The 18,129-nt window shown below is 43.7% G+C and overlaps 1 protein-coding gene across 2 annotated transcripts in view; it reads left to right on the top strand.

The window, feature by feature from the left end:
- Window positions 1-18,129, top strand: part of EFNA5 (ephrin A5) — a 349,074-nt gene that overhangs the window by 268,935 nt on the left and 62,010 nt on the right. For both annotated transcript variants that reach the window (XM_075541363.1, XM_075541362.1), the window contains exon 2: window positions 13,800-14,092. In XM_075541363.1, the coding sequence (XP_075397478.1) occupies window positions 13,800-14,092 (293 nt within the window). The remainder of the gene's footprint in view (window positions 1-13,799; window positions 14,093-18,129) is intronic.

Below are 18,129 nucleotides of genomic sequence, written 5' to 3'. Positions count from 1 at the left end.
TAATAGAATTGATAAATGTTTATACCAGGAAATGTTAGGCATGTAGAAGTGTTTTTCTTCAGCTCCGTATGCCAGACGTTATGTTTACATGAAAAACAAAGCACAGTCCCTCCGTGGATCTTCAATCCGTCCATTTTCTCTACTGTGTTAGAAGAATCATTTTGTAACTTCTTAGAATTCAGAGTCTCGAGTCCTCAGCTTGGTGAGTAAGCTTCGGGTCATGTGTCAGTCGCACTGTGGCACACACGACAGCCCCAGCCTCCCACAGGCAGGTGAAATAGGCACTTCTGTAGATTGGACTTTGCTCTCCCCCCTCCAGTCTTGGATCTTAAGGCATGCTTCCGGCCCGCCTCGACCTTATAGCACCAGCAATGTGTGAGTTCTGTTGCCCTTGTACACTGTGGTTCCAGCTCACCCACTTGGCCGGCATATAAAGTTCTTTTCCCTAGTCATGGTCATAAAAATATGATGCTTTTCAATTAATGAATGGGTTCATTAAAATATCTTTGAGTGTTGGCTGTGATTGGGAATCTTCTCTTGGACGTGGTGTAGCCTGAAACAGAAAGTTTGAGAAGGCTCTTTTCCAGAGCGAGTTCTTTGTTTGCCTACCTGACCTGAAATGTATGGCCCCGCAGGTACCAAAGCTCCATTTTTCCGTAGACTAGATGTGGGTTCTGCATGAAGCCCGAGGTCATTTGACGTCCTCCTTCGGGTTCATATATCCCTTTTTATTGTTTTGGACCCGGCTCATCCACGGCGACCTTGTGGCTCCCCAAGAGCTCCCACTGCGTGAGCAGCTTGACCGGCAGTGCGGTGCTCTTGCACTTGGAGTTAAAGCTGTGGGATCTGGGACTGTGCTTCGGAGGGTTGAGAAAAGCCAGTTGTGCCCCTGTCCTCTCAGAGCTCATAGTGCTGAGTTGTCAGCCATTGTGGAGTGCCCATTATCACCCTCTGATTTCATCCTCTTTGGATCTTGGCATTAACCATCCCTCAGAAACCTTCACAGTCCGCACAAGTGGCTCACTTCAGAGCTTGTCGCCAGACCAAAAATTCTGAAAGTTCAAGAGGAGGGTCATGTGCATTTACTTTGAACTATAGTTCTTTTCCAAGGTAGACATTTTAGAAGTTGAGTTTATTAAAGTGAAAGTGGGGAAGGCAAAAGCAGCAACTCTATTATCTGTCATTGAGATAGACATGCATTTAAGTAGGTAGAGGTATTACAACACGTGAGAATCCCCCGAAAGTGCTTAGCTTTATTTCTGAGAACTAAATGGTGAATTGTTTATTTCTCTCGCCCCCTTATGTTTCCTTGGGATGGAGCAATTCGTTTTTTTATTTTTTATGATTGCATGATTCTTGCATATATCTTTCTGTGGTCCTGGCTGTAAAAGTAAATGGAGGATTCTGTTCTGTGAACGACTGCCCTCTTAATGAGTGTGGGGAGGAAGTAATACTTAGTAGTTCAAAACCATTTATGTGAGCAGTCAAACTACCCTTTTCCTGAGCTCCCCAATCTGAAGCCACAGGCCACCATAAGTGCCTACATGAAATGAGTTTTATATATTCCTGTGTTAACAGGGCTACCTCGTGATTTGTTTTGTCCCCAGAATGCACTTGATAGGATTTTTCAAGGGTGGTGGCATATTCCGTTTTAATTTTCAGGGTCAAGGAAGGGTAAAATGGAGAATGCGACTTTTCTATAACACCCTTCATTCTATCATCGGGGTGAAAGCCTTGCTGAACCAGTGAGATAACACAGTTGCCGGGTGATAATACAGTCGTTTTCGTTGTGCCATGAGTTAATTTCAGAAGTGAAACCATCCTTACTTAGGAACATAATGAGCCATCTCCTTTCAGGCCAGCCATTTGCCCAGAACAGCACATGGGTATTGAGTAACTCCCATGTGCAAGGCATTGTGGGAGGTGCCAGCAGCAGCTTAGCTCTTCTTTCCCCTTTACCCACTTTTCCCTTTCTCGCTAGCCAATTGGTTGTTTCCCATTGCCTGTTTGGATCTCTGGAGATACAATGCCCTTCCAGACCACCCCAAAGCCCTGTTTGACCATTAATTTTAAAAAGTGTAATTCCCACGAGAAGAAAACTTAATATAGAGCCCCCTAGAAGGAAGTGAATGTTGTTGCAGTAGCTGAACATTGCGCCTGATGCTGTGTTCTTCTAACACCTTGCAATGGTGGAAGGTTAACATGTTCTGATGGTGGCTGCAGGCCAGACCTCGAGCAGTCCCTGGATAAAATTAAATGAATATGGAATGCCTGCTCCCCTGACCATCTTCCCAGAGTGGTCTAATAGAAAGGCAGAGGTAGGAGGGATTTTGGCATGGGAAAGCCCAAGGACAGTGGCTTGGACCCAGACTTTAGAGCGAGCTGAGTCCTATTGGTTACGTTTGAAGAGACACTGGCTGGTTTCTCCTGAACCTGGCCTCGGGAGCAGAGACTGGGCACCCTAGAAGGAAAGGCACAATCTGCGTTCGCCTTGCCTCAGTGAACTGCAGCAAATCCCCGGGCATATCCCTGCCTGGTCTGGGTCTGACCTGGGCAGAAGGGAGTTTCAGGACCAGAAGATCCTGGGGATTGCCAACTTGCGGTTGCTGGGACACAGTGCCGAGCAGAACAGTGGTTGGCAGAGACTGAAAGGGAGTCTTGGCTCGCTCTGCCAATGTGTTGCAGGATTTTGTGAAGCAGTCTGATGAACCCTCTCAAATCGAGGCACCTAATGCCACTCGGCTGTGTAATTGGGATGGAGACGGGCCAATGAGAGGCAGCAGTTTGAACTTAACCTTTGGGGAGTCTTGTTCGAGGGACTGTGTGTGGGGGTGGAGGGGAAAGAAACATTGCAAATAATAAGCTTCTCCGCCTGATTGGTAATGAATTAGTAATAAATGGCCAAGCTCTCTAGAAAGGCTCCGCTTACAGAGCAGCTTTAGCTAAGTGCACGGGACCACATCTTATTTTGATCAGCTGTAGCATAGCAAAGACATGTAATTATCATAATCTAACAATTAGCCTGGCATCACTTTCCAGTGTTTAATTACCCCGATAAATGGTAATTGAATAGAGGACTTAATGACAAGAGAGAAACTTTCATTCTGCCTTAGGTGCTTCAGTTGTCTACTCGGCTCGGCATCATTTTCTGCCACGGCTTCAACAACAATCCTGATTATCATTCTCCTGTCTGCGCTGTGCCATCATTTGATTTTCCTGATCTTGACCATTGTTGTTAATACTGTACTGCCTCGGTCGCCATTTGGTTCTGGGACCCAGAACACGGAAGCGATGACTGCGTTCTTTTCGGTTCAGATGCAGTGCGTTTAATACCTTTCCGCTACAGTGCCCTTTCTTTGAGCATCTCTGAAGACAGGGCTCTGTATCAGACACAGCGTGGAAGTGCTGGGAGCACGAGTAAACACCAGCTCCCTCTTCCAGGCCCAAGATCTATATAAAAATAGCGCAGTAATAATTACAGTGATTTGCTTTCAGCACAATCCCAATCTTCTTTGACATCTGTACATTTACCTGGGATGAAATCAATACTTTTTGTGACTACAACTATCACTTAATTCCTAATAACTTCACATCTCTTTTTCTCCTTCCATCAGCCTCAGTCCTTGTCCCAGCTTTGTATTTCAACGGCTCGCAGGGGTCTAAGCCGCCAAGCTAAAGTAACTGCTTCGCACGGAGGCGCGGTTAGTTTCTGCTTTTTGTCTGTAAGCATTGAATGGCCAGTCACTGCTACTACTACCACTACTGTGACGCTTCTAAAATCATCAAGGCTATTCCCGTCTTATAATGCTCAAGCATAAAGGAAAGCTGTACACTATATTACCTAGAGGTTTAGATCTTCTCTCTTGGCGTGCGTTTTCTGTTTGTTTAACAGTAGGTTGATAGATGCCGTGCAGGGACCTGATAGCTCAGTGTTGGAAAAGTCAAGGCCACATTTTTGTATCCGGTAGCAATCTCCGGAAGCTAGCATCAATCCACTGCACAAATAGGCATCTTCATTTTTTTCACCAGGTGCTTAAGACCCATGAAGTCATTTGTGTCCAAAGCACCCTCTTTGCGTTGGGTAATAGGAAGGAGGGTTATCCTCGCTCCTTGGTGACCGCTGTTATTTGTGAAGCCAGGAATACACGAACGTCTGCTGAGCACCTCCATCCCAGTAGGCTCTGAAAGGACTACGTGTGAGTAACGCAGTTTGGCAGGTGGCTGTTTGTTTGACTTCAACATCCCCTGAACAGAATTGGTTTGTTGAATCCTGGTCTCCTAGGACAGTGGCTGGAGAACCTATTTGGTGGTTTCTAGGGTCTTCTTTTGCTGAATCTGCGTGCCTGGGGTAGATACTCTGTTCTGTGCGTTCTACACGAGGTCCAACTATGGATGAAGTGCAGCTTTGTCAGCAAGTCCCTGGCAACAGGATTCAAGGGAGAGGAAGAAACCTGTTTCATATTGGGGCGTAGCCACAGTTAAAGACAAGTACTAATTGCTGGACATTAATTCTTTCTTTCTTTTGAATTCCCATTTGAAATGGTCTATGATGTGTTTGGGGCTGTAGAACTCTGCCTGCTTAATTTGTTGGCTAACTTGGCCTGTTGACATTGACACATTCTTACTCCATGCCTGAGGCCTCTTTGGGGGCTTAGAAGCAATTAGACTGTCACCCAGAGCTCCCAGTCCCTTCCTGAAGGAAAGTCTTGTTTAGGCTCTGCCAATTTAATGCTTTATTTCCTTTGGAGCTCCTCCGTCAAGCTAATAAACTCCAAATGAGTTAAAACACTGGCGGAGAGGACATTTAGGGAGCTCTGAGTTTGAAACAGGTGCTCCTCTGGGGAGAGAGCACTTTTAAGGAGTCCTTCAAACTGATGTGACGTGGATTAGAAAGGCAACACGCAAAAGCTACTCGAGACCTTTGTCCGTCTCCTCGATAGGGGTAATTAGTGGCAATTGTGGCAAGCTATAAACGAGTGGTTTCTAAACTACTTGTTGTTAAATATGCCAACATATATGTATATCTGCGTACACACAAACACAAGTAAAAGGGGGAAAATTAGTATATTAAACCACTGATGAATTCAAAATATCTGGTTAAGTAATTTATGTCTTATTGCCATGGCCAACGAGGCTCGCATGCTTCAGAATTTTTAATTACCAAAACATGTATATGCATGAACTCTGCTGGCATTTTACATTAATGGATAAACAGAGCATCAGCTCCGAGTTCCAAATATTTTTCCAACCTCTTAGGCTTCATTGCGTGAAAAAATATGTGCTGTCCTGTTAGACGACGCGGAAGACCCAGCACAAGGAGACAGGCTCGTTGAGTCAGCCCTCACAGGTTTCACTGTACAAGTGCATACCGCACTTCAGCGGGAAAGTATCCCTCATTAGGAAACATCTCTGAAATTCATCATGGACTTGTTTTCTTTTTTTTTTTAAGTTTGTAAATCTTCACTCCTAGGGAAATTCCAGTTGTTATCGATACATTGTAGAGTCTGGCTGAAGAGCCAAAGGGGAGCTAATGGTGAAAGCATTTGACGGCTAGCCCCAAAGTGGGTGGTACCACCCCTGCCAACTGCTGCACCCGAGAAAATACCCAATGATCTGGCCCTGGAAAATGCTAGCCAAGGGAGCCCTGTGTGGCCATGCTGCTCTGTTCCTCTAAGGAGGTTGTGAGTCATAATCAACTCAAGGACACACATCACCAACAACAGCCTGGGAGAGCTCACTGGACTCCCTCATGCTATGTGCTTCGACCTTAACCCCTGGCCTGGTGATGGTGAATTGGGTTGTGACACTGACTGATCTCAGAGCAGAAAATGTAGGTTGGCTAGTAATCCATTTGCAGGACAGACATGTTTCAGCCCACCAGAGAGAAGAAAAGGAGAAAATTCGCCAAAGGAATCTTTGTTCCACTGGCAATATTACTTATGGGCCCCCAAGTTCCGTTTGCTGTTTTGTATTCCCTGCTTTGCCCTCAGCGGGAAAACAAAAGAGCATCTTCAGACTGAGGATAGTAGAGCCATAAGGCTTGCAGTCTGTGCAGAGAAGATTAACAGAAGGAGGACAAGAAGAAGTGTGTTACGCAACAGAGACTTCCATCCTGCCCGTCTCCTACAAAGACACACTCACAAACAAGTGCTGGGTCTACTGCAAGGCTCACTAGACACTTAACAGACAAGTAAGAAATGATTTGGGTTAAAGAGAGCTATCATATTCTGAAACTAACCCTTAAATCCATCATAGTACAATTGATGGCACTGCCGCGATATATTCATTCTGGATTTAGTTTAGAATTTGGGAGGAGCCCTAGGCTGATGAATTTGCTTTCATCTCTGACCATAGATCATATCCTTCTATTACATTTCAATTTCAGAATGTACTGCACTAAGTTGTCTTGTAATTAAAGAAGTGACAATGTAGTTCAGTTCAAGAATATTAAAACCATCACCTCTTTGACAGATTAAAATAACGTTTAAATTTTAATAATCAACCACCCAGTTAGTGAGAAATAGCATTTTCATTATTGAATCCTTTAAAACATGACACGAAGGGGGATAAAAGTGCCTCACAGCATCCCAACCTCTAATAACCACTCAGTCTCCTTTCAGTAATGCTGCTGCTGTATTTATGGAGTGAAGAAACTTCACTGTGGAGCTGCTTGATAAAATACCTCAGTACGTATTTCCCTGGAAGCAGGCTCTCCACTGTGCCAGCAACATATGCTAAAGGCCAATTTAGAACGCTTTAAATATGCACCCAACCCTCCCTTTTCCAGCTACGAAAATGAAATGCGTCTTGGCTTTAGCAAATGAGGCTGGAATGAGAGGAGGAGCACTGCAGGGGAAAGTGGCTGAGGATGCTCCCAGAGAAGGTGAATCTGAGGCTGCTCCTCTGCAGCCCCAAACCCAGGGCGCACTGCCTGTGTGTCCTTGCGACCGGGCCTCCCCAGCTGTCAGTATCCGCAACCCCAGAGCATATGGCGGAGAGGAGGAAGGAAGGTCAGCGGCCTGAAAAACCCTCCATTGAGAAAGAAAGTTAGGTGACGTTTACGCGACTGCAAAGAGGAATCCAAGGACGGGGTCAGACTGAACTGAGAACTTCCCCTTGTAGAGGGGCACATGGACTATTCGAGGACCAGGCGCCCCTTCTTTCAGACCCCAGGTTGGAAAATCCAATTCTTTAGTTAGTTAGGAGAAATGGTTTGTAGGATTGAAGTTATCGCACGTCATCAAACAATGCCTTGGTCCCTTTCTCAGTAGAAAATTGAGGCTTTCCTTTTGATGATGAAATGATAAGACCGTTTTCAGTTATTACCACGCCTCCATTGTCTTTATTTGATTTTGAATTCTGAGGCTCAATTCATGATTCACTTCCTGTAGGCAGGCTTTTAAGAGGGAGAGCTACTCATAACGGTTTGAAATGCATCATCAAACCATTGCTTTGGAATGCCATCAGGTAAACCTGAGGAGCAGCCAGAGACACGCGCCCCTCTGCTTCCTTTCCAGCCTAGAGCTCCGCTTCTCTTGTTGCTTTTCCTATCGGCACTCTCTGGCATCTGCTTTTCTTTACCCCGCCCTCTAGGCAGACACGGGGGCACCTAAAGCACATAATTCACGTTGGGTATTCGAGTTGATTTTAAAGGACTGACTGCTGTCTGAATTTTATGTTTACTGAACTCAAATGACCCTTTTGTATATGGCATTGACTCTCAACCAGTCTACTGCCAGATTGGAATAAATGTGTAAAATCAATGTTCCTTAAGGAGAGTACCGTGCACCGTTTCCGTTCTGTTGTGTCACTGTTGGCCCGAGTACCCGTGCAGCACCCATTCATGTCCCAAAGTCCATCTTTTTATGCACACGAGGCATTTCCTGTCGCTCGCATCTTCTCCATTGCCAGACAACACCCCTTTCCTAAGTGTAGTGACTCAGCATGCCCTCACATTGCAAACCACTGTTCGAGGTTCATAAGGATTGTGCTATTGTAATTATCGCTCCCTTGTTGATGTGCAGCCGGAAGTTCTTCCAGGTCACCCAGGGTGGCGATCTCGGTGGGAGAGACCACTGATACAATACATGGAATTCGGATGAGGAGTAGCCCGAGACACGCACAGGTGGTTTCTAAGAAATGCACAGTGCGTTGAAGCAGCAGCAGTGCTAGCCACGGCATTTCTAAGTTTGGTCATGCACAATTCTTCTTCCTGGATGTGGACTTGCGCATGAGGAATGCGAGTAAGCTCATGAAAGCAATTTCCTGATGGAGGGGGGGGGAAGAATCCCTCTTGTCGAAAAGCCTGATGAACCGACTCATGATGTACATGAGATAGGAGCTCGCCCCGAGTTTGGTTCAAGTCAGAGTTGATGGGCACATGCAGCTTTCAGTGTAGGCCCCTGGGACCAGCACAGTGGTGAGGTGGGGCCGCTAGGGCAACCAGATTCTCATAGGATATCAATGTAATCTGATAGCAGCCAAACGCTTGGCATCCTACCTCTGGTTTGGAAGGAGCCCTGATGGCACTGCAGTTTAGTGCTCAGCGGCTAACCGAAAGGTCGGATTCACCTGCCGTTCCATGAGGGAAAGATGAGACAGCCTCCTTTAAGATTCACAACCTTGCAAACTGAGGCAATTTTACCATGTCCTATAGGGTTCAGTCATTATGAACCTGAATCTACCTGATGGAAGTGGTGTTAGGATTTTTTCCCACAACTTTTACAGCTTCAAATACGTACAACACCTGGACCCAAATCCTAACTCTGCTGCTCTAAAGAGGCATCTTTAGATGCATCTGCCCTCCTGGACTTCCCAAGGAGGAGAGAGTCAGAAGCAGCTGCTGCCAAAGGCCGATTCCTGAGGCTGAAGTCCGACCCATGCCCACCCTCCCAACTTCTGACCAATTCTAACACTAGCCATTCCTCCCACAGCCTTTTCTAGCCTCTGTGCCTCTCTAGTCTCTGTACTCGTTTGATAAGCCATTGCAGTAGCTTGGCATCGCTCAGAGATCACACGCACAAGTGTGGGCTTTGCTAACAGTTTATAGCTTGGGATCTTAAAGGTTCACGGTGAAGTTCTTGGGTTCAGACAGCCTCTTCTCAGCCATGCCTCCAGGCAAGCCCCTCTCTGATCCTTGGCTTCTCATCCACACAGCCGTTGGGCCTCTTCCCTGCTTCAGTAATAGTACAAGGTTCTCCAAACACCCCACCCCACCATAAGGCGCTCAGTTCTAGCGCTGCGGGTCGGCAAATGTAGTTTCCCCAATTAAGTGTCTGGAGGCAGCCTACTCCAACAATGAGCCTCGTGCCTAAAGGTGCACAGCTTTATGTGCACCCACTGCTTTATGGGATCCCACTGTTCTGTCTGGAGCTCTGGCTCTGCTGCTGTCAGTCCTATATGTCCTACAGTGCTCTGTGTCCAGAGTGTCGCAGGTTTCACCTGCAGGGATTTCAGGATCAAAAGGATGCGCTCCACTCCTAATTCTTATATTCTTGATGAGAGTGAGTGCCTCTTTGCTGCTTTCGGGACAGCTCATTTTAAACCCTGCAGAGAGGCAAAACTGAACAATCTACTCATCAAGATTCCCAAGTTTTTTCCATCATAATAAATCCTATTAAAGGCCACTGGCAACTGGATCATATAATTCCATCAGCATCTTCCCTCACCGTCTCTTACCCAAGACTCATCAGGAACCGTTGTTTAGTGAAAGTTACAAAGACTGGCTAGAAGCGTCAATTTAATCTCATAATTTTCGTATACTGAAATCATGTTGCTGTTGATCTGATACTCTGATAAATTTAGGATTTTTAATCTGTAGACATGTACGTATATTTTGAGGTGCCTTTTGTGTCCTCAAATCTAGATAATGTTTTGGGTCATCCCAATGAATGTCAAGCACTGAGAATTCTCTGTAGCTTGCTGGCAATAATTATAATAAAAGTTAAAATTAACCTGGTTACTTAGGTGGACTAAGTACTACTAAAAAATTTTTAAGAGCCATATTAAATAATTCACTGCACTTCAGTGACTACTTACAGTAACAACAACAAAAAATAGCAAAGAGGATGCCTTATTGGTAAAGTATAATTACTTATAACTCCCCAATATGTCTATTTTAAGGATTCATAAGACAACATGTGTAAATCACAGGGTAGACCTTTACTGCAGCCAGTATTTGTTGTATCAGGGAATGGAGGAGAGAACCAAAGCCACATCAAGAGAGAATTTTCCTTTTGGAGAATACAAAATAAACCTAAGAGCTTGATGTTAGCAAAGTTGAAGTCAGGTTGCTTGGCTTTGAATTCTGCTTCTGTATTAGGCACATTCCTCAATGACTTACTATCGGTTTCCTCATCTCTAAATGTGTGATGGTATCTTTCCTGTGTGCTTGTGATCGAGGTTAAATGGAGCTAATGAAGATCGCATAATAAGTACTCAATACACCTTAGCCACGTGCCTCTTCGCAATAAAGCCAGACAGGACGGATTCCGTGTGACTGCTACAGAGAGAGCATGACTTGGGGTGGTGTTAGAATCCCTGACCCTAAACTTTCCTTCCGCCTTATTCGTGGGTAGGTTACACAAATGTCTTCCACGAGTTCCAATTTATCTTAGCTTTTACCTTTATATTGTTGTTCTTATTGTTCTTTATGGAATGATAAAGCACTAAACTAATTTGCACAAACTGAAAATCTAAGTTTATTTTAGGGGGGAATCATCACCTATCCCCCCCTTAATGGTGAAAGAATAGAGCTAAGCAATCTGTGGGGCATATGCACACTTTGTACAGACGTACAATTCCACGCGGGCTCACGTAACAACCTGCGCAAAGTAAAAAGGTCTCCACAAGGGACAGCTGGACAACTCATTCTAGATGGCTTCTTCAGCCTTATGATTTGCTCTCTTAACATTTCAGCAACTAGTATGAGCCGCCGATAAAATGATTTAAAATCGTTTCAGCAACTTTCACGTGGCTAAAACTTAGAAGGGAATTCTGTGGTGTCCAAAAAATAAAAAAGACGACAAAGTTTAGGATAAAGGAATGACAGACTGGATCTGGACAGTCACTTTCAAGCATTGCCAAGTGGTAGTAGAAGGTAAAATGAGTGACACTCCAGGAAAGGAGGGGAGAGCCCTTCTCCCGTGAATGTCTTTAAAATCTATAATAAAAATATAATAATACAAAGTGCATCTGGGCATTGCCTTCTGCGGCAGCTCTTGTCTGGCTCTCGTCCAAACCTGCCAGGCTACTCTGAGTGCTGGTGATTCATATTCTAGCGCCCTTTTATCTGAACGCTGCAGTGTCTTTTCTTTGTACTTTGGCAGTGATGTTACCTTGATGTTCAGAAATCTTTTAAAAGCAACACAGGCTTTCCTTGCGTCCTGACAAATCGTTGTCTGCCGGTAATGAAGAAAAAGTAAACCTGGTTCCATGGTCGTTGTAAATATAAAGATAAGCAATGAAATAAATACTTGCAAGGCTTTTCTGGTTTTTAAAAAATGGTTGTGTGTTTGGGGAGTCTCTCTAACTGAAAAAGGAATATCCTTCCCCAACCTCCTTGGTATGAATCAGTATGCTGCTTCTCAAAAGTCTCCATCGAGTCAACTTTCTGTGGGTCATTTGATATTTGAGGACCGAGTTTAGGATTTTCATATAACTCTTAGGAGTTTTTAGAAGGGAAAATTGGGGACAGTTTTTGTATCTGTAGCACATTCCTACCACTGTGGTTTTTCAAAGTAGCATGTTGCTATTTGCCCACTTTACTTTGCATTCATCTATCTTGACAGTAGTCGCAATTCTTCACCTTGCTGCTTTTCATACATTTCTGCGTGGAGGTTTGAAGTATTCGTACAAGGTGCGCAAAGGGGGTTGTTCATTACTTTCCCAGCTTACGTGTCAGGAAACAGGGTACAGGATAGTTAGGACTCTCCCACTCAACTAAGAAGAGGCTCATTCCTTAGACCCAGGCCTACCTGCCAGAGTAACTGGTGCTGCCATTTCTACAGGTCTGCGTCTCCCAAGGGAGTCTCAGCTCCTCCATGAATGTGCAGCATCTGCGGCAAAAGCATTGGTACTTGCAGTGGGCTGTCCATGGTAATGCCATCCCTCAGGGGTCTTTTGTTATGTGTGGGGTTCTGCATTTTCAGGAGAACACTGGTCAACTGAAGGACATGAGAAGGATCAAGAAACTAGAGTGATGAGGAGCCTGGGAACTACACCAAAAATAGTCAAAGGAGTCGGACTTTTCAAATCGGGACAAAGGAGAATATGGGGAGACATAGCTAACATCTCTGACTGTTTTATGGACTGCTGTGTGGAGCATGAACTAGATTTGCTCTTTGTAATTCCAGGCAGCAGAAGTAGGATCCCTGGATAGAAGTTATACAGAAGCAGATTTATGCTCAATATAAGATAAAAGAAACTTTTTAACATTTAGAGATGCCCCAAAATGGAATCGACTATCTCACCGTCACTGGAAACTGCACGCTGAGAGTGTCCGACTGGAAGATTATATGACTTTGAGAGGTGTATTTCAGCAGTAGCATGGTTCTATGATGAACCTCCTAAAGGCTCAGAGCAGAATTTCCTTCCTAGCTCATAAAAAACACAGGGCTTTTGTGGGCTTTCCCACCCTGGTTTTCGAGAAAGTTGTATCCAGCACAATTCCCATTTCAAAGATCAGCCTTCGGTATGTGTGTATATCCCAGAAAATACTATTCAATAGATGGGGAATGTGATATTACTTAAACAGATAAGCAAAACTTTTGTAAGACAAGAATTGAAGCAGACAGTGTGGTATGTGCAGTGGTGTGTGTGATGGTGTGTGATTGTGTGTGTGGGAACCATTTCAGAATGAATTGCTCATGATTATTTGCTATTTTCTTCTGTCTTGTTACTTTTACTCCTCCTCAATCCAGCCCTAAAACACAACCAATAAAGTAGAAAGAAATGGGGAGTCATTTGATTTAGATGGTTTCAGTTTTCTTAATATGGAAAGAGCCACCACATCCAAAAAGTGATGGGTTAAGAGGTTTGTGAAATAAGCAGGTCTACTGAGAAAAAACACTAGACTGGGATTCCAGGTCTCATTCAATTACTTGTTGCTTGGTTATTATGCCTGAGCTAGTTCTTTTTCTCTGAACAAGAAGTGGTCTAGCCATCTTCATTTTAGCTTTTAAATTTTATTTTAATTCTCCTAACATTATGATTCTGATTTCCATCATTTGCATAGGACATCGAGAAAACAGTTCGTTTAGTTGTTCAATCTCTAGCTTATTTATTCATTCCAAAAACCTTTATTAAGCAAAATACTATTTTAACAAAGAATATGAAAACTTTGCTTCAGTGTATCTGATGTTAAGAATGAAGGAAAAAGAGGCGGCCACAAAACGTGGCTTCATTTAAGAAGAATGACCATTCGGTGCTTCTGGTGTTTGATTCAAACGTGATAGAGCCATGTTCTGCAGTGGCCCGTTACTGACTTGGACCTGCAGCATTTCAAACCATGTCCCAAATCCAAATGGTGTGTTAGAAATCCTTTCTTTCCTTTCTTTTTTTAAAAATATAAATCATTTTATTGGGGGTTCTTAAAGCTCTTATCACAATCCATCCATCCATTTGGTCAGGAACATTTGTACATATGTTGCCCAGCATCATCTTCAAAACATTTTCTTTCTACTTAATAAAGGTTCTTTCGGTCCATCTGTAGGTCACATGTTAAAGCATCCAGCCACTGAATCCACCCAGAAAGCCCAGCCTCGCTGCATAATCTCCTCGTTTGGTCCCTGTTTCCACAGATTCCAGAGGGGTGACTACCACATTGACGTCTGCATCAATGACTACCTGGATGTGTTCTGCCCTCACTATGAGGACTCCGTCCCGGAAGATAAGACTGAGCGTTACGTCCTCTACATGGTGAACTTTGACGGCTACAGTGCCTGCGACCACACTTCCAAAGGATTCAAGAGATGGGAATGTAACCGGCCTCACTCACCAAATGGACCGCTGAAGTTCTCTGAAAAATTCCAGCTCTTCACTCCCTTTTCCCTAGGATTTGAGTTCAGGCCAGGCCGGGAATATTTCTACATCTGTGAGTATATAGAGATTTACCGTGGTGGAGGTTCAGCTGCAAGAACCCAGGCTAATTTTTTTTCCACCAGGTTTCAGAGAATTGCAGGGAGCTGGACTGTACATTACAGATGTCTCCTTGTAAATGCATACATCAGGATCCCTAGATACATTAGCTGGGAATTGAGAGCACAAATTAGATTAAAGACACAGCGCCTCTCCCCTTATGAAATTGCGTGTCAGCCTGTTCAGTGAACCACTGCTGACTTGTATTTCTTTTAAATGAAAATTGCTAGGACTTCTCCAGAGCGCAGGAAAAGAAAAAAAGATTCCTGAAAAAAAAAATTAAAGGAAATAATTAAATTTACATAGCTTGGCGTCATTGGATTTTTTATTCAGGTGTCAGCAGTATCCTTTCAATCACCCACATTTTCGGTGGAGAAAGCCAAATCTCCTGCAAATGTCAGCATGCTGACGATAAATACTCTCTTTGCACCAAGGAGAAAAGACAATTATTAAGAGCAGCTGTGTCTTTAAACAGGAAAGAGCGTGAAGAGCTATCTATAAAGGGCTCCAAAGGGAACTGGCGCGAGTGAGTTTCCCACCTGTGAGCATTAAGTGACGCCGTCTAGAGAGAGCTCTCAAACTTTCTCAGCAGATCTCGGTATTAATCACATCGCCATGGCCCTGGTTTAGCTCCATCAGGCGCCCATCACTTCTCAGGCTCAGCTTAGTCGTGTATTATAGGCAAACGTTTCTCAAACGTTCCTGTGCTTAAGCGTCACCTGGGAGCCTTGCTAAAGTGCCGATTCTGATGCAGGGCGTCTAAAGTCAGCATTTTTAAAGCTCCCAGGTGACTCAGTGCCACTGGTCTCCAGACCCCACTTTGAGAAGCAAGGTTGGAATCCACATCTAATTGGGCAACTTGATGTCTATCTGGACTTTTGCTTTATGCATTGGCACCAAAGATTTTACAGTGCCTGTCCTTTCCCACATGGTTTCACTGTCGAAGTGAAGGAGTTGAATGTGTAATTGTTCACAGGTACGCTCGTTGTGCAACTTAGAAATGCTGAGTAGTGCAAGATGGAATGCCCCTTCCTGGTCTCAGGAGCAGCCGTCTAGTGGGGAACAGTCATGGAAATAGAGGATTACCGTGTAAATTGACAATGGCTGAATGAAGATAAATGGAGGTAGTGGTAGGACAGTGAGAAACCTGTCCCTTTACCTGGTGGAGTCAGGAAGTCTATGGAGATCCAAGTAATGCCTCCCAGCATAGCCTCAAGGTTTCACTCAGCTTTCAGACAAGCAGAGAAAGGCTATTTCTTCCATCCAGGGAACCCCGCCCGCCCCCGCCCCCCATTCTGCAGTCTGTAGGCTCTCTCGCTTCTCTTTTCCAAAAAAACCCAGAACTGTCTAAGAAGTCGTATTTTATCATCACAGGAACACTCTCACGGCTATTGGGGCTGAATTTTAAAATGAAATTGGACAGTAACCGTTTTATTATTTCAGTACATAGTTCACTCTTTAGTCATGAGAAAACATGTCAAAGCCTTGATACGATCTCACATTCTATCCGTAAAATAAGGAAGGAAGATCCAGTCCCCAGATGCAGGGCACACTGACCCATAGTGAATTCACGCGTTCTCCCGCGGCACACTCTTGACTTTTGGTGACTTTTTTTTTTTTTGCTCCGTGAAAGAGTCCCATTCAGCAAATGAGAAAAAGGAAAGATGAGTACTTCAACTGTGGGACAGCATCTCATTAATTGGCCAACTGCAAAGTACTATTCCTGGGTTAAAGGAAATTATGGCCGCTTAGAGATATTCTTATTGCCTCTCAGATTCGGAAAAACAACAAAAGCAAAAGAGCTAAAGTGAATTGAGAGCAGCAAGATGAGAAGCCTTCCCACCAGCTAACTAGTGGATTGTTTGATTATTAGAAATTATAGAATCTATTGAGGTTCATAAGCAAGATGTTCTTATTCAAATTTACCCATAGTGCTTATGACTGGCTTTTCCTCATTTGTAGTTAAATTCAATATTTCACTAAAAATCATTATGTGTCTTCTATAACATTCATTTAACGGAGTCATTTAACTGTCAAGGGCTCCCGTCAAAGTAATTGTTCCAAAATGCTTCAAAATATCAAGAGCTTTTTGCTGTTCAGCTGAATTTAACTTGAATTACTTTTTTTAATGAAAGGTAAAATAGCACAAAATTAGCAGCAAAGAGATGTTCATTTCCAAGAAGCACATTGCCTTGGTATTTGGTTAAATTGAATTTTCAACCAGGTTTCAGAACTACAAAAGGTTCCTCCCCCTTCTTTTTCGGTTGTGAAAGGGTTTCTTCTTTCTCTCGCTGCTGAGAGCAGTTCAGCAGAGCTGATGTGGATGTCTTACAGACGTTAAATACACTGTGGTCATAATTAAAGTAAAGGATTCTTAGGGGAGAATTGGCCCTCAGTTGAATTTCCCTCTCTTCTAATAGGCATGGAATGAACAAGATGATTAGGAAATGACTCTTTTCACACTTATTATGTTACCAAGACGTTCTTAATGCTGGTCTCCGGAATGAGGTGGACTGCCCACCCGTCAACTGCTGAAAGGTTCTTAGGTCAAGGGTGCATTTCCCCTCCTCCTGGCCTTGAAATGGTTTCTAACAGCCAAAGGAAAGCAAGGCACACAGCCTGTTTGGCCATCCTGCTGTAGGGGTTGGTAGTGCCGGGCGTGCAAACATTCACGTACAAACCAAGTACATATCTGGTTACAAGATATTCACCTCATCCGTCTGGTCTAGAGAGAACTAAAAGTAGAATTTTTGTAGCTTTATCCTCAACAAAATTTATTTTCTTCTTAATTTTTTTGGTTGAATACAATTAAGAAAATATATAGTCACTGGAAAGCTCTCATATGAAATATCCAAAGTGTTCAAGGTTCTAGATCCTTCCATTGTCCAAAGAAAACGCCATCGAAGCTTTCTCCTCTCCTTAAAAGCAGGGCAGGATGTTCAGTGGTTCTCACCTCTGAGTATTGTTAGGCAGATGAAGGCCATGTGACACTCATGGTTTGTAATCTCTAGGAGTCCATTTTGGTAAGTGACTGCATACTAAAATCATTACACGAGGTTAATGATAATGCCATTCTAGGGTAGATTTTCAGAACTTCTAGTCAATAGATCAAAATCACAGTCACAAATACGGATTTTCTAAAGGAAAGAGCTATTTTTAAAAGTTCAAAAATACTCATTTAAAAAATTGTTATGGATATTAGCTTAATGAGAACATGCTTGAGATATCCTTTGCTGTTGTTGTTAAGCCAGAAGAGATGAACAGAACTGATTGAAATAAGGGCACTATAAATTATCTTTGTAACTCATTGGAAACATTGATATCTAGTATGCCTTGTAAACCAAGGAAAATTGAGTCCTAAATCCTTCTCTGGACTTACATGGTGTATGATCTTTGGGTACATCACATAACCGCTCCGGGTCTACTTCCATATCTGTAAAACAGCGTGGCTGCAGTAATGATTGCTAACATGACTTGAGTTTCAGAGTCCTAGTCTTACTATACTTCATCTGAGAGTGGGTGCTGTTCGGAGAAGAGATACAATTTGTAAGTGATCCAATTCAATGCCTCAATAGGCATTAAACACTTAGTGGGAGATGAATAAATGGCAGGTAGAGGGAAATCTTTAGAGGAAATGTGAAGTGGAATAGATGTGTTAGAATTATTGAACAAATTCCACCTCGTCAACTTAACCACAATGCCCTCGCCCATAGCCTTGACCAGTACATCAGCCTCCTCTACCTATTTTCTGTGCTTCTACCAGGGTTATTAGGAATCCTGAGGGCACAATTGCCTAAGCCTTGAGCTGCCATCTGAAAGGCCCATAGGTCAGCTCTACCCTGGGAGAGAGATGGGTGCTGTGGGAGAACAGAGCGACAGTCTGCTTCCTTAGCAATGCATTGCCTTGAAAGCCAGGAAGCCGTTCGACTCTGTCACTGTGAGTTGGAACTGGCTTAACGGTGGTGGGTGTGTTTGTTCGTTTGTGGGGTTGAC

The sequence above is a fragment of the Tenrec ecaudatus genome, chromosome 2, assembly GCF_050624435.1.
Source record: "Tenrec ecaudatus isolate mTenEca1 chromosome 2, mTenEca1.hap1, whole genome shotgun sequence".
Lineage (NCBI taxonomy): Eukaryota > Metazoa > Chordata > Mammalia > Afrosoricida > Tenrecidae > Tenrec > Tenrec ecaudatus.
The sequence above is the reverse complement of the archived record's forward strand: the minus strand, read 5'-3'. Positions and strand labels throughout refer to the sequence as shown.